Source organism: Budorcas taxicolor, chromosome 10 (assembly GCF_023091745.1).
Source record: "Budorcas taxicolor isolate Tak-1 chromosome 10, Takin1.1, whole genome shotgun sequence".
NCBI classification, from domain to species: Eukaryota; Metazoa; Chordata; class Mammalia; order Artiodactyla; family Bovidae; genus Budorcas; species Budorcas taxicolor.
In genome coordinates, this window is record NC_068919.1 from 49,917,847 (window position 1) to 49,945,164 (window position 27,318).

Genomic DNA, 27,318 nt, shown 5'->3' on the forward strand with positions numbered 1-27,318 from the left:
ACTTTCATATGTATTATCTGGATTGTGGATAAGAGGAGAAAATGGCAAAGCTTTGGAATTACTAGAGAGGAAAGACAGGTAGTGGTGAATAACAGTAATTGAGTCAAGAAGCTTGTTTTTATCTTCAAGCACCTTAGTTGCCCTCAGAATGATCTTGTTTCACCATGTAGGAATCAGCCTATATGCATTTATTTTTTAATATATTCCTAGATGATTACTGATGATTTGTATGTGAGTTTTACCAGTGGTAGGTTGAATTTTAGATCAGAATTTTAGTGAGAAAATTGGTCAGTTATTTCCCAAATAGACAAGTTTTGTGGAACAGTCCACATTTTTCAGATTTCCTTTATTTAAAAAAATAATTATTTAAGTTTGGATCCTTTTAATTTCATTTTTTTCCTTTTCCACCCTGTTTGCAGACATTTCAACCTTCGAATGAAGAGGGATACTTCCCTTTTCAGTGAGGAATTTAGGGTGGAAACATCAAATGCAGTACTTGATTATGATACTTCTCATATTTACACTGGACATATTTATGGTAAGTTGAACCTTAAAAGAACTCTGATTTTTTCTACACAAGGAAATTTGTGTTGTTTGAAGTGTAGGCAAATATTTCAGAAAGATGGTATAAATCCTGGGCAGATTTGAGTGTATCATGAAGAACATTGGTCTTTGAAGGATGAAGTAATTCTTGGATCAATTGTTACATATATGCTTAATATTGAATTATGTAGTGTCTGGCTTTTAAAAGGTATGAAGTTTTGATTCTCTCATTACCTCCAAATTGCTACATTTTTAAAAAATTTTAATGATTTATATAATTTTTCTAATTTTCCAAGAAAGAAATTAACAGTAACTTAACTGTGTTTCATAAGAGAAGTCTACAATGAAACTGTACAATGATCTTAACAGCCAAAAATAATGTGCAGAGTCTTTCATAGGAAAGTCCTCTGAAGGCCTTCTGTCCTCAGAATCTATTTGCTTTTTTTTCACAATTCTAACAACTTCTCTTGCTATACCAGATTTTAAAAGATATTAGGGAGATGAGGGCACAGTTACTAGTTCAATGGAAAACTGCATTTATCAGCTTAGTAATGAAGGAAGAACAGAACAATTTATGGAAGTTGTAAAAAAGCTAAAAAATCAAAGTCTTCTGGGGGTATTATGGACAAAATATCGTGGTATTATAACTCTGTACATTAGTAAATACTCAAGATGATCCTCATTTATTAAGAGTTATTAAAGTTAACTGAAAGTTAAATTTCATTTTTCCATAGTAGAGAGATTTCCCCTCAAATCTTAACTTGAAAAATTAAACACTTTGAGAAAGATTTCTTTTTTTTTATGAGGGTAAATGAGGTTTTTTTGTACTTAAAATTTCTCATTTGTAGATTGAGCACAGTTAATAAATTTAAAGGTTTTTTTTACTGTTATAATTGTGTAATAGAAAAGTAAAGTGTTTCTCCATTGATCAAGATTTCTAATGTTATAGTTTTTTTTATTATTTTCTTGATAGTTTATCTTGCCGGATAAGTAACTTAGTAGTCCCCCCCTTTATTTTGCTAGGTGATAGTCGAGAAGCGTATGACAAAATTATAGATAAACATCGTATCATTTAAAATGCAAATGTCTTGGACTCAGCTTCAGTCTATGATTAAAGTCAACTAATTAGTGCTAATCTACAACTTAGAAATTGGGGGAAAAAAAACCCTGATGTTGAGAATTTTTTTTAGTTGTGCTTGTGTATATTCATAATAACTTTTAATTGTTAGTATCTGAGAAAGTTATAATACATTATGGTGAATAAAAGAGAAAGCCATACAAAGTCAGAAAATAAAAGCTAGGCCTCAGCTTTGTTTTAGTGAGAAAATTTTAAATGGTAAATTAAACTTTATAGATCCCTCCTACTTCCCACCTCTATCATTTGATGTTTTGTGACTGTATTAAAAACCAAAACTACTTTCTTTTTTATTATTTTCTTTCCCTAAAGAAGTATCATTGATGAGACACTATCACAAACTTACAGTATCTTAAAAAGAATTAGTGGTATACTTCCAAAATATTTAACACTCTTCTATTTTGAAAATGTATTTCTAAAACCCAGATATGCTAAGGAAGCCAAGACGCTCATGCAGAATATATTAGGTGGGAAAGAACTTTTTTTTTTTATGACAATTAGAGCAGAAATTCAAAATATACTTTAATGTCTTTATTTTAAAAGTATGTATTTTATACTTGTATTTTAACAAAGAGCTGCTTGTCTCTTTCAAAGTTTATTTAGCAGTTATTTATTCAGTGACTATTGCATACATGCCAGGCTCTGAGCTAGGTGCTGGGAATTTGATTGTCGGCAAGACAGATGTTCCATATTTCATTGTTTATACATATGTATATAAAATATATACTTACTAGGTTCTAGTTGTTCACATTTAGGTTGATATATTTCATGTGAGAATTAATTTCTCTGGTAAATTTGTATTTAGGTTTTTTTCAATACATAAGAATGGCTTTTTAAAGGAGAATAAATTTAACATTCATGTGCAATTTGAATTTGTTAAGAGTTTGTTGCTTTCATTAATAGGTGAAGAAGGAAGTTTTAGCCATGGGTCTGTTATTGATGGAAGATTTGAAGGATTCATTCGGACTCATGGTGGCACATTTTATGTTGAACCAGCAGAGAGATATATTAAAGACCGAACTCTGCCGTTTCACTCTGTCATTTATCATGAAGATGATATTAGTAAGTACTTAATTTTGCAAAAGCATATAAATAGTTGAAACTATGTGGAGACAAATGAAATCTGAGCTGTTTTCTTTCCTAAGCTATTAATCAGGCTAGAAAGTAGGTTCACAACCAAAATCTCAGTTAAATGATAGATTTATATAGTGAGACAATATCATTGTCAGTCTGTGCCTCTACTTCGTTGACATGATACAACCAATTGTATTTGAACTATGAGTCAACCAACTCTGACTGAACTGGAAATTCTATATTCTGATGTTATCTAGTCATTTAATGCTGTAACACCTGTATGCGTGTGCGTGTGTATGGCCTACCGAAGCACCATCTTCTTACGTAAATTTCAGTGTGGATATTTGCATAACATTTAAAGAATATTTTAGATGTTTTTGTAATTTCTAAGCCTTTTGAATATTTTTGGGATCTTGAAATGATAACTTGACTTCCGCTGGGTAAGACTTCAAATATATTGTTTCTGGATTTGATTCTTGACCATAGTCTTCATATGCTAAAGCTGAAACTCCAGTACTTTGGCCACCTCATGCGAAGAGTTGACTCATTGGAAAAGACTCTGATTCTGGGAGGGATTGGGGGCAGGAGGAGAAGGGGACGACAGAGGATGAGAAGGCTGGATGGCATCGCTGACTTGATGGACGTGAGTCTGAGTGAACTCTGGGAGTTGGTGATGGACAGGGAGGCCTGGCATGCTGCGATTCATGGGGTCGCAAAGAGTTGGACACGACTGAGCGACTAAACTGAACTGATAGTCTTTATATGATAGTAATTTGTTGGGAAAGTTCTTTTTCTGTGTCTTAAGAGAGTACAAAATGTATTTAGACTTGACTTTTTCATTCTAACATTGTCTGTATATCCATAATCATTAAATCATAAGAATACTGAAATGAAATGACCCAGAAATACATTCCTCTAATTCACATGCCTCTGGAATACTCATATTTTATTTTTGACTGTAATAAGACTAGTCTCCCAGTTTTTACCTATTTTCCTTATTTGGCAGGTTCCAAGCTTCATTTTCCTTTATGCATATAGAAATTTGTTGTCAGTAATTTTGTTCTCACCCCTGGTAATGTACGGGAAAGTCTTTTAATCATGTTGACTTTTTGCTCTGTCAGCTTTGACAGTTTCTGTACTGAAGTCTGTCATCTCTAATGCTCGATTACTATAGAAAATAGCACAATTGCTCGAGATGGAACACACTTATGGTTTTACTACTACCTGATAAATCATAAATTTGTTGTTAATGCTGCTTATCCACTTTTTTGCTCATCCCTGTTTGATTTCTGTTCCAATTTCCCTTCTTGATATTTCAAATTCTCCTTGAACTCCAATCTGCAGTCTTCCTTCACAAGCTGGAGTATGGATTCCTTTACCTTCTTTTCTTTTTGCCAGAAGGATCATCATCTACTTGATTTATATGATACTTTATAATTTTCTTAGTAATTTAATTGTTTTGCAGGTTTACCTTTCCTGTTAGGGTGTGTAAGTTCTTCAACTACAGTTTCTGTTTTTTTTTTCTCCTTTAATATTTCACATGTTGTTTATCTCTGGAGCACTTTTCTTCACTGATACTTAATAAAGTCTGACAACATTTTCCCCAGAAAGTTTTCTTAGAATCAAACAAGACCTTTGGGGAAATAAAGGAGAGGGAGAGAGTGATTGACAGATTTTGAATTCATGGTTTCCTTCTTATATTGTAGTCAAGCGATTCTTTGCCTTCTATTTCCTATAAGTATCCTCTACTTGTTTTGCTTTTTATGTGTGTACTACTTGTATGTAGTTTAAGCATGTCCTGCTCTTTTTTCAGAATTCTGTTTCTTCTTCATCATATAATTGCATTTTTTCCACTTTGCATCTTTTAGTAATTTTCAGATATCGCCCTTTATTTCAACCTTTCTTTTTCCCCAAAGGTGATGAGTCAGCTTAGAGAATTGGTGGCAGTGGCTGCAACTTAGTGTTCAATTCCTTTTGGCATTTAACTTTACCATTGATTCCAGTGCTTAATTCTTCATTGTCTTAGTAAATATATATTCATAGTAAGGCAATCTTTTCACATTCTGTTTATTATTATATACCAGTAGTGGTATTAGAGCTTAAAAATAGTCATATTTAGGGTGATTTTGTTTGTAACTTTCTCTGGTAAATAGAAATGTCGTGATGTGAAGATGACAATATGGGAAGCATTGCCTTAAACAGAATTTTTAATGCTTGCAGATTTAGACTGTTACTTTCAAAAAACTACCTGAAAATCTGTCAAGTTAGCTATGAAAGGAAAGCATACACTTGTTAACTTTTTAGTTAAATAGTTGCTCTAAGTCTAGATTCTAGACCAAGGTTGATAGACTGTAAAAGGTTCAGATATTAAATTTTTTGTCTTTATTGGCCATCTTGGTTCTGTTGCAACTGAATTCTGCCATTGTAGTATGAAAACAGAGTAGAAAATATGTGAATGAATAAAAATGACTGTCTGCCAATAAAACTTTAGTTATCGACACTTAAATTTGAATTTCATGAAATTTTTATATGACACAGAATATTATTCTTTTAATTTTTTCCCACCATTTGGAAAGGTAAAATCCATCTTTAGCTTTCATGCCAAACAAAAGAACTCATTTATCTAGCAGGCTTTTGTTTGCCTACCCCTGTTCTAGAGGATGGCTAGATAAATTTACTTTTTCTTTAAGTTAAAATATAGTTGACATACAACATTGTATTAGCTTCAGGTATGCAACATAATGATTTGATGTTTAAATACATTATGAAATGATCACCATGATAAGCTAGTAACATCGGTCACTGTACACAATTATTACAGTACTATTGACTATATTCTCTATGCTATGTATTACTTCCTTATGACTTCCTTATTTCATGACTGGACATTTGAGCCTCTTAATCTCCTTGATCTATTTGCCCAGTCTCCTACTCCTCTTCCCTCTGGCAACCACTGGTTTGTTCTCTGTGTCTATGAGTCTGTTTTTGTTTTGTTTTTTTCATTCATTTACTTTGTTTTTTTAGTTTCCATGTGTAAGTGAAATCACATGATATTTGTCTAGATTAAATTTACTTTTAATTGGCCCTTTAACCTCTCAGTGTAGAATACCTAAGGTTCTAATAGTAGTAGAAGTACAATTAGTTACTATTCTTTAATGTCTGCCCAGCACCATATGAAGTTCCTGCCTGCATTATTTTAATCTTCACAATAATCTGATGAGGTATATAGGCACACATGTTATCTCTACTTTACAGATGAGGAAACTGAGCATAGAAAACTTTATGTTGCTTGATTGTGGATGTTGTGTTCTTATCCCTGTGTCTTCTGCTTCATTCTTGTAAATGAAGCTGTAAATTCTCACTGCCCTTATTCCAAGGATTTCTGGGTCTTTTCTGAAATCTGTAACTCTCCCTGAAATCACACATTTGCATTTATTGCTGTTTAGAGCCAAATTCTTTCCTTAACATATTTAGCAGTAGATGTTTTATTTCACAACTGATTAAAAGGGAGACAAAGGCAATGGCACCCCATTCCAGTACTCTTGCCTGGAAAATCCCATGGACAGAGAGAGGAGCCTGGTGGGCTGCAGTCCATGGGGTCGCAAAGAGTCGGACACGACTGAGTGACTTCCTTTCACTTTTCACTTTCATGCATTGGAGAGGGAAATGGCAACCCACTCCAGTGTTCTTGCCTGGAGAATCCCAGGGACGGGGGAGCCTGGTGGGCTGCCGTGTGTGGGGTCGCACAGAGCTGGACACGACTGAAGCGACTTAGCAGCAGCAGCAGCAATCCCTTTATTATTTAATAATAATATTATTTTTATATAATTTAGTTAAGTGCCAGTAGTTTATTTTTATGACTAAAGTACTGCATGATTGTTTAGGTCACTGTCTATAGGCTTGAGTGAATTTGGTGTCCCTATATGTGTTACTTTCAGCAGAAGCAAATTACAGGGGAGGCATGCCAGCTTTGGATAGGAATCCTGACGAGAATTTGGCTACCTTCCTCTTAACACTGTTCTTGTAGCTCTAGGCCTTGAATATATGAAACTACCATGGAATATGATAACTGCTGTTCTGGAGAACCTTAGGGAATGGCTTCTGAGGCCATTCCTGTATATAGGAACACTGAGCCAGTTTTCAGTGAAAATACTTAATAACTTCTAGATGCTTTGATATAATTTACTTAAGTGCCAATAATTTGACATGAAGGTGATAACTACATGTAGTTACCAGCTTAAAATTAGCACTTGTTCAATTCTTTACTTAGGTGGTTAAAGAGCACTCTCTTCTAGAAGATAGAAGTGTGAACAGTTATGATAGGGTAAGAATACAATTTAGTTCTCTACCTCTTGGACCAGTTTATTTCAAAGAAACTGGAAAAAACATTGTTCCATAAACTATACTATACTATACCATAAACTATACTGCTAATCTTATTAATATGAGTACTTTTAGGAATGTCTGTAAAATTGCTTGGAATTATTTTAAATAATGTTAAATAGTGGATCTTTGTACCTTTTGTGTACTACCTTTCTGAGAGGCAAAGGTCTAAGTAATTTTTCCATGCTGTACTTATAAAGAACTATTTTGCCTCTGAATTAAAAGGTATTTTAAGTAAATATTTGATGCTGCAGAGGAAGAGTCAAATTCGTTCACTTCAGATTATTGTCATATGGGTGGTATAGAGAAGCCCAGAGAGCTTGCATTTGCTTGTGCCTCATACAGTAGTAGGATACTTTTACTTTCAGCCTGTGTGTTAGCTGAAACTGGACTAGTAGCTTCATTATCTTGTGTTTCAATGAGAAGACTCCTTATTTCTTGTTCTGAAAAATTGAGACTGTTAAATTTTACTTAATCATTTCAAGATGAATGACTCCTTCACATAGAAGTCTGTATTTGTGAAACATAAGGATATTGTTTTTAATTAACCTTAAAAAAACAATTTGTTCCATACTGTGCTTTGGAAGTTGTGGACATAAATGAGTTTTCTTATAGGCATTAAGACTTTCAACTCTTTTTGTGTTACTGTTAGTGGGAAGAAGCGACAAGGAATAGAGGAAAAAGAGGGAAGGAAGAATTGAATTGGAAAGTATTGATAATGACTAGCATTTTTCAAATCTGACATTATATATTGATTGATCGTGTTCATCTAGAGGTCACAGGAAATTCTGAGGATTTATCTTGAAATGTTTCTGTCTGTGCTTAAGGTCCAGTCTGGAGCTTAGAAATATGCTTATGTGTATTGAAGTTGTGAAAGACAGTGGTAGAAACTTAGAAAGATTAAGGAATGAAGTGTTCTGATTGATAATTCAGTCACAGAGTGGCTCAGCTGTGATTGGAATTGCCCATGACTTCAGAACTTCCATAGTGTATACAGGTTTATTGTCAGTCTATAAACTTGCTTTACCTAGCATGGATCTTAAATATTTAGTTTTATTAAGCACAGTGATAATATTTGAAAGAAATATAAAAACTGAGAGGCATTGTTGACTCTTTTTGTTTTTTCCTGAGTTAATCTCTAGGGAAATATAATTTCTTCAAAAAATCCACAGGCACAAATGAAGAAAAGTTGAGAAGGCTGTGAGAAATGATAGCTTTTTGAAAAATATTTAATTAGAAATGTGAGACATTTAGTCAGGAACACATTTAAGGGATTTGATTCTTTTTGCAGAATTTGGAGAAAATATACCTAGCACTTTCATATTATTCAATCACAGTTTATTTTATGTATGTAAATAAGACTCAAGTTAAGGACATTTTATGATTGGTTAGCATGTATATTTGTATATATATTTATTTAAAAATATAAATAGGAAATACTTTAGCTGCATAATGATCATTTCAGAAACATAGATTATTTAAAAATAAGAAAGCTCTTACATTATAAAACAGCTTTAAACTCACCTTAGAAAGTAAAATTATATTTGGAAATTTTGTTCTTTTTCTTCTGAGAAATATTACCTCATGATTTTGTTTTGCAGTGTTTTGCTATAGTTTTACAAAGAGATTGAATAAGAAATTTAATTCATTGTACACCTGAATATTACATTAAGGATGCAGTTTGAATATGTTCTCACTATACTGTTAAGTGACAGGTTTTGAGAGTTTGGAAAAAGTTATAGATATTTGATTTGACAGTAAGAAGAATGAAAGTTTTAAATTAAGACTTTATAACCATGTGTGTTTAAAAAATAAGGATTTTCTTATGGGGGGCATTGTTTCTTCTTCATCCCTCATCGGCAAGCTGTTCGTGAAAAAGAGTTTTTTGGAATAGACCGGAAGATTGATGTATTGATAGTTCTGAATTTAATGGAATTCTGTTATTTTAGTACTGTTGCAAAAGGCACTAGAATTACTTCTAAACTCTTAAGTTTGAAGATGATGGAAACTGAAGTCTGTGTGCGTGTAGGTGCTCAGTTGTGTTTAACTCTTTGTGACCCTATGGACTGTAGCTCCTCTGTCCATGGAATCTTCCAGGCAAGAATATTGGGGTAGGTTGCCATTTCCTTTCCAGGGGATCTTCCCAACCCAGGGATCAAACCCACATCTTTTGCATCTCCTGCATTGGCAGGTGGATTCTTTACCACTATGTCACCTTGGAAGCCCAGAACTGAAGCCTAAGGAGTCTTATTAAACAGCTTGGGCAAGATATTTTCATGGCAAGGATCCATGTATCCTGACTTCCTCCAGTACATTATTGTGTACATTGTAAGTTAGGAGAGACTTGTTTAAAGGGGCTAAAGTCAAAGGACTTAATGACAGTAAAGACAATTATTGTGCAGATTAAAAAGATTTCAAAAGCAGAGACATTACTTTGCCAACAAAGGTCTGTCTAGTCAAGGCTATGGTTTTTCCAGTAGTCACGTATGGATGTGAGAGCTGGACTGTGAAGAAAGCTGAGTGCCAAAGAATTGATGCTTTTGAACTGTGGTGTTGGAGAAGACTCTTGAGAGTCCCTTGGACTGCAAGGAGATCCAACCAGTCCATTCTGAAGATCAGCCCTGGGATTTCTTTGGAAGGAATGACGCTAAAGCTGAAACTCCAGTACTTTGGCCACCTCATGTGAAGAGTTGACTCGTTGGAAAAGACTCTGATGCTGGGAGGGATTGGGGGCAGGAGGAGAAGGGGACGACAGAGGATGAGATGGCTGGATGGCATCACTGACTCGATGGACGTGAGTCTGAGTGAACTCCGGGAGTTGGTGATGGACAGGGAGGCCTGGCATGCTGCGATTCATGGGGTCACAAAGAGTCAGACACGACTGAGTGACTGAACTGAACTGAAGACTTCATTTTTGGTATCATTGATTTTGCAGAAGTGTGGCTGTATTTGCTACCGGAAAAGAGAGTAAATTTGCATTTCAGGTTCAACTTTATGAGTGATGATTTATAGAAAAACTAATAGAAGTAGCATTAAAAGTGTATATATGTTTATATTTCACATCTCTTCTAGCACAATTCAGTTCTTGATGTTTATGTTTAGTGACCTTGCAAGTGTGTCTAAAGACATTGGTCTAAGACTTGGGCCCTGTAAAGAACTGCTTTACATTGTGGTATCATATTTATTATAAAAATGTAAAAATTCTGTTTATGGTTTATAAATTTGGAGATTAGATATCTTGGTAAGCAATCTTGGATCTTATGTTTATATTCAAATATTAGACTAGGAATTCATTAATGTGGATTTTACTGCTTTCAGCAACTGTGGAGTCTTGGATTCTGTTGGGGAAGGAAAAAATTTCCCTGTTAATGTTCTTCTAGCTGATGTAAGAATTTTAAAAGAAGAAGGATATCAGATTTAATTATGTACATACAAGGTCTTCATCAGGAAAATGAGACCCCAGAACAACTTAGGCAGTTGAGGTTTATATGGCATTTCAGAGGTGAAGAGGCTAAAGGTTTGGTACTTAAAAGGGGAGCAAAAAAAAAATTACAGGAAGATGGGAGAGCAAATGTTGGGTAAACAGGTGTTTGCTGTGCCATGCAGGGACAATGGGACCCAGAGAGGACTTTGATCTGTAGGCCCTGCTGAGTTCCTCCTGCCAAACCTACTCCATAAATTTTGTAGATCTCTGTGTTGATAGTGCTCTTCCTAGATCAGACCCTTTATCTAAATTCTTTCAGGCAGTTAAAGGGGAGGTAAAAAGAAACACTTCTTGAGTCTTCCTCTTTCTTAAAAATAATTGGTCTAAAATAATCTGTATGCCAAAGAAAGACATTTTGTAGTATGTTGTAAAACAAATGAACAGGAAATTAACAAGTGATACAGTATTAATAACTAAATACAGATTTTCTTCAAATTTCACAAAATTTTATGCCAGTGTCCATTATTTGTTTTCATACTTTCTTCAAGACTCTGCATGGTATTTAATTGCATTGATCAACTTCAGCTGCATGCAACAGATTCTGGTAAATTCTCTTTTCATTTTTATTCTATAAAAATGCCATACAACCCAGCAATCCCATTGCTGGGCATACACACCAAGGAAATCAGAATTGAAAGAGACATGGGTACCCCAGTGTTCATCGCAGCACTGTTTATAATAGCCTGGACACGGAAGCAACCTAGATGTCCATCAGCAGACGAATGGATAAGAAAGCTGTGGTACATATACACAATGGAGTATTACTCAGCCATTATAAAGAATGCATTTGAAACAGTTCTAATGAGGTGGATGAAACTGGAGCCTATAATACAGAGTGAAGTAAGCCAGAAAGAAAAACACCAATACAGTATACAAACGCATATATATGGAATTTAGAAAGATGGTAACGATAACCCTGTATGCGAGACAGGAAAAGAGACACAGATGTATAGAACAGTCTTCTGGACTCTGTGGGAGAGGGCAAGGGTGGGATGATTTGGGAGAATGGCACCGAAACGTGTATATTATCATATGTGAATCGAATCACCAGCCCAGGTTTGATGCATGATACAGGATGCTTGGGGCTGGTGCACTGGGATGGCCCAGAGGGATGGAATGGGGAGGGAGGTGGAAGGGAGGTTCAGGATGGGGAACACATGTACACCCGTGGCGGAGTCATGTCAATGTATGGCCAAACCAATATAATATTATAAAGTAATTAGCCTCCAATTAAAATAAATAAATTTATATTAGAAAAAAGACAAGTATTTTCTAATTTTTCTTGTTATGGCTTCTTAAATACATCCATCATTTAATAGTAGAAATTTAATTTTGAAATACATGGGGTTTTGTTTAAAGTATCTTGAATATTAATTTCTCATTTTGATACTAATTTCTCATTTAAATGCTTTCATCTCTGTAGTCACCCTTTGTGTTTTTTTCAGTCTAACTTTATTGAGGCTTTTGATGGCCAAGTTGAAGCACTTTCTTTGTAAATGTCACATGCACTTGAAAATATGTGGGTTATTTAAAAAAATCTTTTGATGCTGATTTATAGCATAATTCCACAGTGATAAGAGAAGGACTGTGTATGATTTCAATACCTTTAGACCATGAAATGTTTGCACCTTGTTTTATGTCCCTCTGTATGTTCCAGTGTCTCCTAGTTTAAAATTAATGGGAACTTGAATATAATTTGTATCCTACTGTTGTGTGAAAATTGTATAAACCTTAATTACGTTGAATTGGTTCACAGAGCTTTTCAGATTTACTATATCCTTCTACTTCTCTATATTCATTCTTTTAATTTTTGAGAGTTTGGTATTGAAATTCCAAATAAAAATCTTAGTTTCTCCACTTAAAAAATAATTGTAATATATAGTGAAACTATATGTAACCTTGTTCTGTATTTTCCAAGTCTCCTATAAATATGTCATCATACTTTCATAACTTAAGCAAATAAAAATTAAAGCTAAAAAAATACCAATGAAAGACATTTTTGGGTGTCAGATTTTGCTCCCTTACAGAATCATAGATTTAAAGATGACCTTGTAGATCAACAGTTACAACTGTTTTTGAGTGTAATTCGTTTACTTAAAATCACAGAAGTTAGTGATAGACGTGGGAGAAAACGTGCTAGGCAGCGTGTCAGAGCACCGAGGCCTGGCATGTGTGTGAGAAGGCAGTTTGAGGGGAAAGCAGGACGATGTTGTAGAATAGCTTTGTGTCCTTAGGCAAGGAAGGAACTTTCTTTTCCTGGGTCTCATTTTCTTCATGTTATAAAATGAAGGTGTTACATTGTTAACATTTCTGATTTCTTCCAAAATTTGATAATTCCAAACTACTGTTTCTCCAAAGCTGGAAATACTCTTAGCTTTTCTGATTATGCTGCTGCTGCTGCTGCTAAGTCACTTCAGTTGTGTCCGACTCTGTGCGACCCCATAGATGGCAGCCCACCAGGCTCCCCCGTCCCTGGGATTCTCCAGGCAAGAACACTGGAGTGGGTTGCCATTTCCTTCTCCAATGCATAAAAGTGAAAAGTGAAGGTCAAGTTGCTCAGTCGTGTCCAACTCTTAGCGACCCCATGGACTGCAGCCTGCAAGGCTCCTCCGCCCATGGGATTCTCCAGGCAAGAGTACTGGAGTGGGTGCCATCACCCTCTCCATTCTGATTATGAAATGACTATATAAAATAGACATTTTTGCTTGTGAATTAATTAGAAGACGAAGTGTGTCAATCACTATTAGCATTTTAGTGAATAGCCTTAACCATTTAAAATTTCATTTATATATCTTATAATTGTTTCTATACCAATAAATACAGCCCTATTTTTTTTGAAGGTGAGGGAAGCCCTACCTTTTCAATGCCTTAATGACTGCACAGTATTTAGTTGTTTCAGTAATGAATATATTGTTTATCAACTCATCAACTAAATGGACAACTAGATTGTTTAATCTTTTTTTATTATTGCAGTGCACATTTTTGTGCATAATTTTCCCCCTCAGCATATTATATATTGCCAGATGACGCTCTAAGAAAGTTGTACAGGTTTATACTTTTCTACCTAGAAACTTGACATTGTGGGCCTGTTTCTCTAATTGCTCCACAAAAGTGGCATTAGAAAAACGTATGTATAAGATGCAGTTGAAGCTTATACATTGTCTTTGGTTGTCTCGTCTTTATTTAAACAGTTTCATTGAGGAAAAATTGCCATAAAATAAACTGTTAATATGTAAAGTATACAGTTTGGTAATTTTAAACATGTATATATCTGTGAAACTGTCAGCATAATCAAGAATAGTCGACGTATTCATTGCCCCCAGTTGCTTCCTTCTCCTCAGCGTAGTCCTTCTTTTCTTCCCACCTCTCTTTCCTCAAGCACCAATCTGTAGGTGAGTTTGCATTATCTAGAATTTTATGTAATGCAGTTATATGTTATATACTCTTTAAAACGGGCTTAACTTGGCTCTAAAGAGGGGGCATTTTGGAAATTTAAGACAAGCCTTGTAGAAACGAAAGAGCTGAACAAATGCTCATGTTGCTTATGTATAAATTCTCTCTTGGCCAAACCCACACTCATCCTTCAAAATATAATCCAGGTATAATGTCCTGGAAACCTTTTCTGCCCCCTTAGTTCTGGGTATCCTCGCTTTACTTCGATTGATACATTGGTGAGTCCTCTGTATGTTTTGAATTCAGACCATTGGTCATATGATGACCTTTGAGAAGAGGCATGGAGGGAAAATTGCTGTTGGCTGGATGAGTAAATTAAATTCAACCATTATTTAATAAACTGTGGATGATTGCAGAGAGACTTAATGTTTAGCAAGCAGATATTTAAATGGAATTCTTGTTTACATGTCTGACACCCCAGCTAGACGGTAAGCTCTTTGATGGTATATATTCTTGTGTCATTTATTCTTGTATTGCTTATGTTTCATAATAATAGTTTTTCCCTCCCATTATTAGTTTTGTAAATGAATTAATAAAATTAGGAATAACACTGACATTTAATTAGGAAATTTATGTGCATACAGGGCCTAGTTTTGAACGTGCCCTATTTTATAGTCAGTCTGTAAAGTAGTTAGAGATTTAGAACATAATGATAGACAGTGCCTAATTATTGCAGGTAGAATGAAGGTTAAAAGGATGTTGTTGGAGCCAACAATTTACAGATCTTTAGTTAATTGATGAGCTTTGAAAAGAGGCATGGAAATCAGCTGTGACTGAAAAATTAAATTTAACAAGTGTTTATTGACTTGGGAATATACAGGAACGATTGAGACTTCTTTTTAAACCTTCAGGAATATTCTCAGTCAATAATTGAGAGTCACAGTGTGATAAATTTTATATCAGAAATGTCATCAAAGCACTGGTATGCACTGGGGGACCCATAGGAATATGTAGGAAGATTCCCAGTGGAGGTGGCATTTAACTTGAACCTTGAAGATAAGGGTAGACTTTTGACTGCTGGAGATAAGAATCTGTGATAATAGGAGAAAGATAAATATTATTCTGGCTAGGACCATATTTATTTTTAGCTGCTGCAGCTCAGGAACTTCAGAAAAAAAACTAGCGTCTTTGGCCTGAAGTGACCTGTTTTCTGTGTATAGGTTTATAGTGCCAAATCAAATAAATGGAGTTAACGGTCACTTTAAATCAGTATGATACAAGTTTTCATTCCATTTCAGTTTTAAGATTTACAGGTTTAACGATAGATTAGTTTAATAGTTAATATTGTTTGAGTGTCTAATCTGTACAAGACACTTCTAGATATATTGGATGAACAAGGCAGAGTTTCTGTCCTAATGCCATCTAGAGTCTGCTGATCAGAATAATAGAGCAGCATATTTCCTATTGACCTGATACCCATGACTCCGTTGGCCCCCAACACCAGCCCATCTTAAAAACTATACGTGGGAAGGGACATGCCTGGACCAGCTCCATGTTTCTGTTTCCTTGGAGATCAGTGTTGTGAGAGCATGTGGAAAAGGGGACCTCTTTAGCTTACTCTCCTTCCCAGGGACGTTCATACTATACCTTTCTTTTCCTGGTCTCGCCACCCTCCCCAAACGGAGACTGGTTGTGAGGGATGGGGAAAGGGAGAAAAGGACCTCTGTCCACTGGAATTAGAAGGGGGAAGGATATTTGGGGGCTGCCTGACCTGTTCTTCCATTCCTTTAAACTCACCATCTCTCCTTGAAAAGGAAAAAAAAAAAAGCCTCCTCTTCTTTTTATTGTTTCAGTGAATCCTTGCTGGTTTTTGGCAGCTTTGGGAATAAAGGGCACTTTCATGGGGAAGGACCTCACCTATCTACCTTTCAGATACTAGCAAAGCAAGTTTTTGTACAGTAACTGTCTATGGAGCCATTCTCTTTTAAATGCTTTGACTAGCATAAAAGTTGGGTCATTTGATTGAATTTAGTGATTCATAGTGTGTTATTGATAGAGTAAAGGGACAAATGATGATTAGATAGTTAATCCTGCCTAGAGGATTTTAAGTAGAAAAAAGTGAGAGATCCCTATAATTTAATGATTACTTAAGAAAGCAGGTTTGCTTAATGACAAAACCAAGCCAGCTTCCTTAGCAACAAAACCATGCAACAGAAGCATGGGACATCCCCCAAAACAATAAAACAGTGGTAGGATGAGACCCACATATTGATTGGCCAGTGAGCTCAGTAAGTTAATGGTCCCTAGGACATGCTTTTTGTACACATAAAAAACAATAATTTGTGGACTTAGCTTGACCATGTAGGGATAAGAAAATTCCCCTGCCCAACCTGGAGGAGAAACTAATGATGGATACATGATGTCTACTCAAGAAAGATAAAGTTTTCCACCCCCTCCACTTTGCCTGATTGTGAAACTAGCCCAGTAAGTACTCGGGATGTGGAATTTCTCCCTGCCTGCTTGTAAGCCTCACAAGGGTCCTATTCTAATAAATCACTTCTTATCTATCACTTTGCTCTCACCGAATTCTTCTCTGCACTGAGACATAAAGGACTATGGTATATTAGAGCTCTTTGGAGCCCCTCGAAATGACACCAAACTGTTTCATTATTAGAGAAATTATACCAAGTTTGATTGTTAGAGTTATCTCATAGCTAAGGTTTTGGATTCTGCAGTAAAATTCCTAACCTGGCAGTCACATTGAGGGAGGGATGGCTTGCTGGGAGCAGTGAGGACGTTAAGTCTACTGTAGTTAGTATCTAGTGAGAAGTGGGTGTTTTATGTGTGACTCTGTTGGGGCAGATGATCTGAACTGTAAATATTTCCCCTTCCTGGAGTGGATGATTGAGAGTTAATTAGAGCTATTTCCTGCTTGAGGTGGTATCACAATATATGTATTATTTATATCTGTGCCTCCTACAACAAAGCAAAAGCAAGAGGTTGGCATGCAAAGGAACTAGAAGAAAGGCCTTAGATTTAAAGCTGATCTTTGTTTTAAATAGGCTGAATATTCTACACCAATGACTCATTCTTTGTGAAAGAATATGCTGTTTGGCCTTTTCAGGGGAACTACAGTGCATCCTATGATTTAGCATCTCAATGAGGGCTTATTCATTAGTCGAACAAAGGCTTTTTCTAGAAATGGGGATTATATTGTCAGTAATTTTAGAGGGAAATGTCATTGTCCATTTTCATAGTTTATGTGGTGACCAGGGAAAATAGGCTCTTTTAGAAGTTTTGAAAGTATATGGGAAACATTTTATACTTGTTTCTTGTTTTTTCTATTAAGAGAGTATTGTGCTGACAGATTTTGAAGCATATATAATGCTGTTTTGTGGCTTTGGAAACTTTTTTTTCTTAATCCTAAATATCAGGCTTCCCAAAAGAATGTATATTTAAAATTCATGATATATAAAATACAATTTACAAAGAAATAAAACACTCTAGTTCTTTTAAATATACTAATTCTTGATGTTTCTAATGTTTTATATTAGTTAGTTCAGTCGCTCAGTCGTGTCCGACTCTTTGCGACCCCATGAATCGCAGTGCGCCAGGCCTGCCTCCCTGTCCATCACCAACTCCTGGAGTTCACTCAGACTCGCGTCCATCGAGTCAGTGATGCCATCCAGCCATCTCATCCTCTGTCATCCCCTTCTTCTCCTGCCCCCCAATCCCTCCCAGCATCAGAGTCTTTTCCAATGAGTCAGCTCTTCACATGAGGTGGCCAAAGTACTGGAGTTTCAGCTTTAGCATCATTCCTTCCAAAGAAATCCCAGGGTTGATCTCCTTCAGAATGGATTGGCTGGATCTCCTTGCAGCCCAAGGGACTCTCAAGAGTCTTCTCCAGCACCACAGTTCAAAGCATCAATTCTTCGGCACTCAGCCTTCTTCACAGTCCAACTCTCACATCCATACATGACCACAGGAAAAACCATAGCCTTGACTAGACAGATCTTAGTCGGCAAAGTAATGTCTCTGCTTTCGAATATGCTATCTAGGTTGGTCATAACTTTTCTTCCAAGGAGTAAGCGTCTTTTAATTTCATGGCTGCAGTCACCATCTGCAGTGATTTTTGGAGCCCCCCAAAATAAAGTCTGACACTGTTTCCACTGTTTCCCCATCTGTTTCCCATGAAGTGATGGGACCGGATGCCATGATCTTCGTTTTCTGAATGTTGAGCTTTAAGCCAACTTTTTCACTCTCCTCTTTCACTTTCATCAAGAGGCTTTTTAGTTCCTCTTCACTTTCTGCCATAAGGGTAGTATCATCTGCATATCTGAGGTTATTGATAGTTCTCCCAGCAATCTTGATTCCAGCTTGTGTTTCTTCCAGTCCAGCATTTCTCATGATGTACTCTGCATAGAAGTTAAATAAGCAGGGTGATTATATACAGCCTTGACGTACTCCTTTTCCTATTTGGAACCAGTCTGTTGTTCCATATCCAGTTCTAACTCTTGCTTGCTGGCCTGCATACTAAATATAAATAGTCTTATTTTTTATTTCCCTACACATTTATAAATAATAGAGTTTCAATATTTTGACAAAAATTTTTGAAGGTCATGGAACAGTTGTAATTTCCTCCATTGATTATTAAGATAACTTTGCATAGTTTAAGCTTACTTGGTCAATTTTATTGCCTCTACGAATGTGGTAAGAGCCAACTCATTGGAAAAGACCCTGTTGTTGGGAAAGATTGAGGGCAGGAGAAGGGGGTGGCAGAGGATGAGATGTTTGGATGACATCACTGACTGAATGGACATGAGTTTGAGCAAACTCAAGGAGATAGTGAAAGACTGGGAAGCCTGTCATGCTGCAGTCCACGGTGTCACAAAGAGTCGGACACGACTTAGAGACTGAACAACTAATGTGGTAAAGGTAAACAGTGAAATAGGACTGAGAAGGGTCTCTGGAAATGCACTATCACTGCCAGGTGGCATAAAGGAACTGCTTGAAGTTACAGATTATAATTTTTGAATGAGAATAGTTATAGTTACCATTTTCTTCTCCAGCTGCATGCAACTGGAGGGGTACAGGTAGAGAGTTGAATTTTAACAGGTTTTGTTTGAGAGTTGGGAAGAGGAGGTAGCAAGGGAGTTTAAGGTAAATGAATGGAGTAATTATAATAATAATCGACTCTGGGATTTAAGCTGAATAAAGAGAAAGAGAATATCCAGTAGTGGACAGGACAGTAGCATTGGTGGATTGAAGGGTTTTCGAGATGTTGAAGGATTGCCTGAGTCTAAGGGGGAATGTTCTGAATAGATGAGTGGTGGAAAGTAGGATGAGGAGATTAGAGATGGAGAAGAGGTTTCAGTAATTAGTGTTGACAGGTTCACAAGTATGACCATGTAAGTGAGAAATCGAGGTAGGAGAAGACCATCGGAGAAAAGGTAGTATGAGTGTATTTAAGTATCATCAACCTGAATGTTGAAATCACTAAGAATTATGATGGAGTGGTGTCTGAGAGAGTGATAGTGAATTAGGAGCCAAAAATAAGATAATAGAGGGAAGTAGTGATTTGGAGGCTGCAAAAACTTATAGTAAATTGAAGTCTTTGGTGGTATAGTCTCATGACCATAAAAGCTGAGCCCCAGTGAGATAGTTCTAATGGGCCCAAGGCAGAAAATGGTAGACAGTTGTGAGTCTTTAAGGAAGTGGGGGTCAGGGGAATGTCTTTCTGTGAACAGGGAGAGTTCTGGGGTTTCCCTTGGTATTTGCTGGAATCCTCCTGATAGAGGTAAGGAGTGCTGCAGAATGATTCTCTTGGCCGCTGTCATGATGGACCAGAGGAAGTGATTTTGTGGAACATCAAGGGATTCCAGCCAAATGCAGCCTATTAGGAGTGAGATAGGGGCATGGCAATCTTGCTTTTGAATCCAGGCTACCTTTTTTACTGGGGAGTGATAGCCTGCTACATGGATGGTTGTTTAATTGGCTTCCTGTCAACTCCTGCTGATATATTAGCCTATTGATGGTATGGTATTATGCCAGTACTTGCCTGACTTCTGATCATGTGGAGGAGTGGTAGGGAAGAGATTGACTCCAATATCACCCGCATTTACAATGTCACAAATACATACGTGTATGTATCTGTATATGTTTACATATATAAGTCAACTATGTATTTTATCAAGTAGATGAGATACCCATTAGACAGTAGTTAACTTGATTACCTTAATCCTAACGGTCACAGGCCTAGCATCAGTACCGGTATATTGATGATACAGAATGCCAGTGTGCTTAGTATTCAACATTATTAATATCTTAGAAAATATATTTTATTGAGATACTATATAATAGGGACTGCTGACTATATATAAATCAGACATATATATTGTTTGTTGACTTCCCTTATCATTGCATTAAAAATGATGTTACAGTTCTTTAAGATAAGGATATTTTTGTTCCGTTCCTCAGTTTTGTCAGATGTTTAGTTAAATGCTATACACATATAATTTGTTCAAGTGTTGGTGAGGAAATTGTCTCTTCCAGAAGTACTTTGTAGCAGCTCTTTTGTGCCTGTGTAGGAGGAGATTCAAAATACATTTTATGGTATGCTTTGAATGAAAGGTAAATCCTAATATCTGTCACGATTATGTTATGATATTTGGTATTTCTTAAATTTGAATAAAATCAGGCATAGCAACTGATTTCACTATATTTTGAAGTATATTAATTAAACTGAATTATATATGAAAACAAAAAATGTTGTTTTGACATATTTGTTGTGTGAGGGACTTATAACTAAATTCCTAATGAACCTCACAGCTTTCTGGTTTCTAAAACTGAAAATTTTGACTGAGTAAATTCTCTGAAAAAACTATTTGAAAAATGATAATAGCACTTTATTTCTCTAGACATGCATAATGTTTAATCTGAGTGTTGTAGAGTCTATGTAGTTATCAGTCTTCGATTTAACCATTGACTGGTTTTTTTTGGGGGCAAATGTTGTATCTTGGGATAAGTGAAAACTAGTTTAAGGTGAAAATATTCAGGAAATAGTGGCAAATATGAATACTGCTAAACATTTTCTGATGTGCTGGGCCAAGATTATTTTGATATTGACTGTGACAGGAAAACTTTGCTAAATGCCAGTGCAGCTCAGATATAGAATGAGTTCTTCTATTCTCCTTAACAAAACTTTTTACTGTGTATAAGATAATGCTGCTTGCAGTACCAGACAGTCCCAAATTAAATGACAAAATGCACTGAAACCTCATTTCTCACTATTGTAACAGTTTAATGTGAATATTCATCATCAGTCAGCTTTTTTTCAAGAAATGACTCAGGAATCTAGGCTACTGTAGTTGGTGCCAATTTTACTCTTGCCGTTCTCCGTTTGTCTGTTTCCAGCCATTCAGATTCGCCTGCAGTGCAGGAGACACAGGTTCAATCCCTGGGTTGGGAATGTCCCCTCGAGAAAGAAATGACTACCCACTCCAGTATTCTTGTCTGGGAAATCCCAGGGATGGAGGAGCCAGGGGGGCTACAGTCTGGGTCACAAGAGTCAGACACAACTTAATGACTAAACCACCACCTATGAGATGATGCTTTCAGGAACTTTGAATATCCTATTATTGTACATTTGACCTAATGGCTTTAGGGCTCCAAAATCACTGCAGATGGTGATTGCAGCCATGAAATTAAAAGATGCTTACTCCTTGGAAGGAAAGTTATGACCAACCTAGATAGCATATTAAAAAACAGAGACATTACTTTGCCAACAAAGGTCCGTCTAGTCAAGGCTATGGTTTTTCCTGTGGTCATGTATGGATGTGAGAGTTGGACTGTGAAGAAAGCAGAGTGCTGAAGAATTGATGCTTTTGAATTGTGATGTTGGAGAAGACTCTTGAGAGTCCCTTGGACTGCAAGGAGATGCAACCAGTCCATTCTGAAGGAGATCAGCCCTGGGATTTCTTTGGAAGGAATGATGCTAAAGCTGAAACTCCAGTACTTTGGCCACCTCATGCGAAGAGTTGACTCATTGGAAAAGACTCTGATGCTGGGAGGGACTGGGGGCAGGAGGAGAAGGGGACGACCGAGGATGAGATGGCTGGATGGCATCACTGACTCGATGGACGTGAGTCTGAGTGAACTCCGGGAGTTGGTGATGGACAGGGAGGCCTGGCGTGCTGTGATTCATGGGGTTGCAAAGAGTTGGACATGACTGAGTGACTGAACTGAACTGAATGCTAAGTTGCTTCAGTCATGTCCAACTCTTTGTAACCCATGGACTGTAGCCCGCCAGGCTACTCTGTCCATGGGATTTCCCGGGCAAGAATATGGAGTGGGTTGCCATGCCCTCCTCCAGGGGATCTTCCTGACCCAGGGATCAAACCTAGGTCTCTTTCATCTCCTGTATTGGCAGGCAGATTCTTTACCACTGGTGCCACCTGGGAATGGGTGATCCTTGCCTATATCAGCTTATGCATATGGAGTTGTAAAATGGTAAATTTTTAAGTCTATCATTTCTTCCACATTTATTGGTGGGAATTTACAGCTGTTGCAGTCTTGACCTCTGGTAAAAACTAAGGTTTAAATTATAGCTACTATATCAGTGTAGATAGGTTGACCTTAATCCCTGCCTCCTACCAGCCAGTTTAGATTTATATTGTAATATTTAATTAGTATTTCATATGGAATAGGTCACTAGTGTCCACTTTAGGTTCTAGATTTACTCAAGAAAGTGTTTTTAATTCTAATTCTATGTATTATAACTATAGCTACTTACAGATGTTTTAGTGCTTCCCCTCTCACCCATGTCTTGGTATTTTATTTTGACACTTCTCTTAATTACGGGTACTAGATTGAGTTATAAAATATGTTCATGAACTGAGGCGAACCTTAACAAGGGAGAAGTATATGAACTGAGAGCGTGGAATAAACTTTTAAACGACTACACTAAACTGAACAGCTGTCTGTAAATAGAAACAATTCAGTTAAAGCAAAATTAATCACTGTTTAATTAGAAAGGGAAAACAAATGATGATAAAATAGTTACTGCTTTGTAAAGCATTCACTTGAATTATACATTGAAGAAGTTTAAACTCAGTCTACTTTTACCATGCCATGGAGCATGTTTCTACATTACTTTCCGTTAAGGCTAGTTGGTATTCATTGAAGGAATTCAAACAAATAAATATTACATTAGCCTAACTAGTTCAGATTGAAGTAGTTTTATATATTTGCAGAATAAGAAATTTAATGTGTTTGACAGGAAAGTTATAAATTACAAAATGAAGTAAATTGCAGTCTTAAAATGCTCTATTTATCTGAAGTGGGCAAGGTTTGGAAATTTAAACCCAGAATAAAGAATGATTATTATTCTTTTTTAGAACTCACAAATCATTTATATGAAAAAAGCCTAGAGACCAGTGATGTTGAAGGAGAACTTTGGAACCTGCCCGACTTTTTAAAAAGGAAGTTTATTTATTTATTTGGCTATGCCAGGTCTTAGGTGTGGCATGTGGGATCTTTGGTTGCAGCATTTGACCTCTTAGTTGTGGGTTCTAATTCCCTGACCAGGAATCAAACCTGGACCTCCTGCATTGGAAGCATGAATTCTTAACCATTGGACCACCAGGGAAGTCCTCACTTGTCATATTTTTAAATTAGAATACCTAGCATAATGCCTTTCCCACTGGTGCTCAATAAGCATTTTGGCTTTCATGAATTATGACGGTTACATTTTTGTTTATAAGATAATTTGTCATATCTTAACATGTGACAGTAATAGCATTTCTTCTTTGTGTTTTAGAGTATCCCCATAAATATGGTCCACAGGGGGGTTGTGCAGATCATTCAGTGTTTGAAAGGATGAGGAAATACCAGATGACTGGTGTAGAAGAAGTAATACAGGTAAGATTTTATTACAAGTTTGTGTGTAAGAAATGAAAGTGAAATTGTGCGTGTGTGTTTCTGCATATAAGATGTGTGTTCTAGGATTTCTAAAATATTTATACTATTGTCAGGAAATATTTATATTTCTTAATGCTCAAAGAGGCCAGATAACTTGCTTATAATAAAAAAATGTGATGCTGAGGTTTGAATACAGTCTGCATGACCCCCAAATCATAACATGTCTGAAATATTCTCTTACATGATTTATCATAAAATTAAAAGTATTCAGTCTAAACATGTGTTTCATATAAATGTCAGTGTTTGTATTAGTATGAAAATTAGAGTGACCAGCTTCCCCAGGTTTGCCTGGGACATCTTCATTTTACCATTGAAAATCATGTGTCTAAGCAAACTCAAATGGTTAGTTACCCTAATAAAAATCACAGTGCTTTTAACATTTTAATTGTAAGTTTTTCTGTTGTTGACTATTGACCTTTGATTCTTTTTTGATTTTATTTTATTCATAGGTGATAGTTTTGTAGTTACTTAAAACACAAGTTTAAACTTTTTAAAGTTTTGTTTTTATAGTAAAAACATTTATCATGTATTTTGAACATACTTTCTAAAAGTAGTAGGGTAGATTAACATTTCTTGAGTCACAAATGCAAATTTGTATGTTTCTTAATCTGCAACATGGCATAAGATTATACCATTTCAAATGGGTCTTTCAAGTCTAAGTGAGATTTTATTCTTATATTCACTGAACAATTTTCTGTTCATCTCCCATATATTAGAATATCTGTGGCAGGTTCTGGAAATATGTGGAAATTAAGATGAAGGCTTATCCTCACAAAGTTTATGGTTTAATTGGAGACACAGAAAAATTGAAGGTAGTAAGAAATACAGAATTAAGGTAAGAGTTAATACTTGTGGGTGGTATTCTACCCACAAAAAGACTAGTTAACCTAGCCTCAAAAGTGTTCGAGGACAATAATCAGAAACTAAAAGAATAAGGAGAAGTTAGATTGACCATGAAGAGATGGAAAGAGAAGGAACAGTGTATACAAGGCCAGAGAGACAGCAGTACCAGTAAAGAATTCTTAGCTTCAGGCTAGGAGTGAAAAACTAGAGACTGGGAGACTAATTAGAAGTTGTTGCAATTATTCAGTTGGGAAATGATAGTCACTTGTATTGAGGTGTTGACAATGTGGATAGATAGGCAGAAACCATAGATGAGTAGGTATAATAGAGTTTATCAGTGGCTAGATATAACATTAATATACAAAAGAAGGTTATATATATTTTTTATATTAGCAATAGACCACCAAAAATGTAATGCAAGAGTGGACATCATTAAAAATAGTGTCAAGAATATCATCTATCAAAGAGTTAATGTAATAAAGAAAGACCTATATAAGGAAAATTATAAAACTTTATAAGAAATGTTACAGGTGACTGATTTTATTATGGAGAGATACACTCCATCAGTTCCATTAATGGAACTGATAAACTAATAGAAAAACATTAATTTTCCTCATATTGCTTTATTGATTCAATGAAATTCTGTGTAAATTACAACATGATTATTCATAGCACTTGATGGATCTAAAATGTTTGAAGAAAAAGTGAAGGCTAAGAAGAAATAAGGCCCATCTAAAAATGGTGAACAAGAAAAAGATTTACCCTGGAAGATATTAAGACTTACTAAAGTAACCGAGAGAGTACTTTTAGCATAGGGACGAACAGATTGACAAGAGGGATAAAATTAATTGCCCAGGAACAGATCCATACAGATATGAAACTTTGTTATGTGGTAGATATAAAATCTCAAAGGGAAAATAGAGACTGTTGAATAAATGGAGCCAAAAAAATGTTTATCCATTTGGAGAAAAAAAGAAGTTGTATATTTACCTCATATTATATTTAAAACAAAATTCAGTAAGTACCGCATGTCTGAAACAAAAACTTTGAAACTCTTAGTAGAACAAGTGGGTGGAAATTTCCCTTTCTAGTTATGCTAAAGTGACTGGCATCCAACTAGCCATTCTGCAAAAAACAACTGGAAAAACAAAAACCAAAAAAAAAAGCCCCAATTATTTTCAAATATTGGCCAACAGGCAATGCAGGATTGACATCCCTGAGAAAGGAGAAATAAATATCTCTGATTTCTATGACTTTTTGACTGGAGGCAAAATTTCAGGAATGGCACAATGAAGGGCACTTCAAGAAGAGTACAAAATGCATAGCACTCTTGCAGAGTTGAAGAGATAGGTTAAGATTCAGAAAGGCTGAGGTATCTGGCTTTATGGACATAGTACCTGGGAGGACGAGGCAGCTAAGCTGATAAAAAGCTCTAGATATCTGCACAGTGGTCACCTTGAATCTTAGCTGGATTCCAACCTATGCACATACAGGGTGAGATTCTATGAGAAAACTACCCGAGAAAGAAAAACTACTGAGCAATCTATGAACTAAACACCTATCAAAAATTGTACTTGGTAGAGGTTCCAGCCCACGCTTGGAATAGGCTAATCTCACCCTAGTCTAAAGGACTACTCCAGACTTGTCCTAACTAAGCTGAAAAACAAAGCTTCAGAAAGATCAAAGTGCTTTTCAAGTAAATTAGCCACCTATCTTCTCACTGGAGAAGGGAATGGCAAACCACTTCAGTATTCTTGCCTTGAGAACCCCATGAATGGTATGAAAAGGCAAAAAGATAGGACACTGAAAGATGAACTCCCCAGGTTGGTAGGTGCCCAATACGTTACTGGAGATCAGTGGAGAAATAACTCCAGAAAAAATGAAGACACGGAGTTAAAGCAAAAACAACACTCATTTGTAGATGTGACTGGTGATAGAAGCAAAGTCTGATGCTATAAAGAGCAATATTGCATAGGAACCTGGAATGTTATGTCTATGAATCAAGGCAAATTGGAAGTGGTCAAACAGGGGATGGCAAGAGTGAACGTTGACGTTCTAGGAATCAGCGAACTAAAATGGACTGGAATGGATGAATTTAACTCAGATGACCATTATATCTACTACTGTGGGCAAGAATCCTTTCAAAGAAATGGAGAAGCCATCATAGTCAACAAAAGAATTTGAAATGCAGTACTTGGATGCAATCTCAAAAATGACAGAATGATCTCTGTTCATTTCCGAGGCAAACCATTCAGTATCACTGTAATCCAAGTCTACACCTTGACCAGTAATGCTGAAGAAGCTGAAGTTGAACGGTTCTATGAAGACCTACAAGACCTTCTGGAACTAACAGCCAAAAAAGGTGTCCTTTTCATTACAGGGGACTGAAATGCAAAAGCAGGAAGTCAAGAAACACCTGGAGTAACAGGCAAATTTGGCCTTGAAGTACAGAATGAGGTGCAAGGCAAAGGCTAATAGAGTTTTG

General features: G+C 36.1%; 1 protein-coding gene across 1 annotated transcript in view; it reads left to right on the top strand.

The window, feature by feature from the left end:
* Positions 1-420: 420 nt before the first annotated feature.
* Positions 421-27,318, top strand: part of ADAM10 (ADAM metallopeptidase domain 10) — a 76,564-nt gene continuing 49,666 nt past the window's right edge. Inside the window, exons 1-3 of the mRNA XM_052646640.1 lie at positions 421-538; positions 2,582-2,740; positions 23,830-23,930. Of these exons, the coding sequence (XP_052502600.1) occupies positions 436-538; positions 2,582-2,740; positions 23,830-23,930 (363 nt within the window). The 5' untranslated portion in view covers positions 421-435. The remainder of the gene's footprint in view (positions 539-2,581; positions 2,741-23,829; positions 23,931-27,318) is intronic.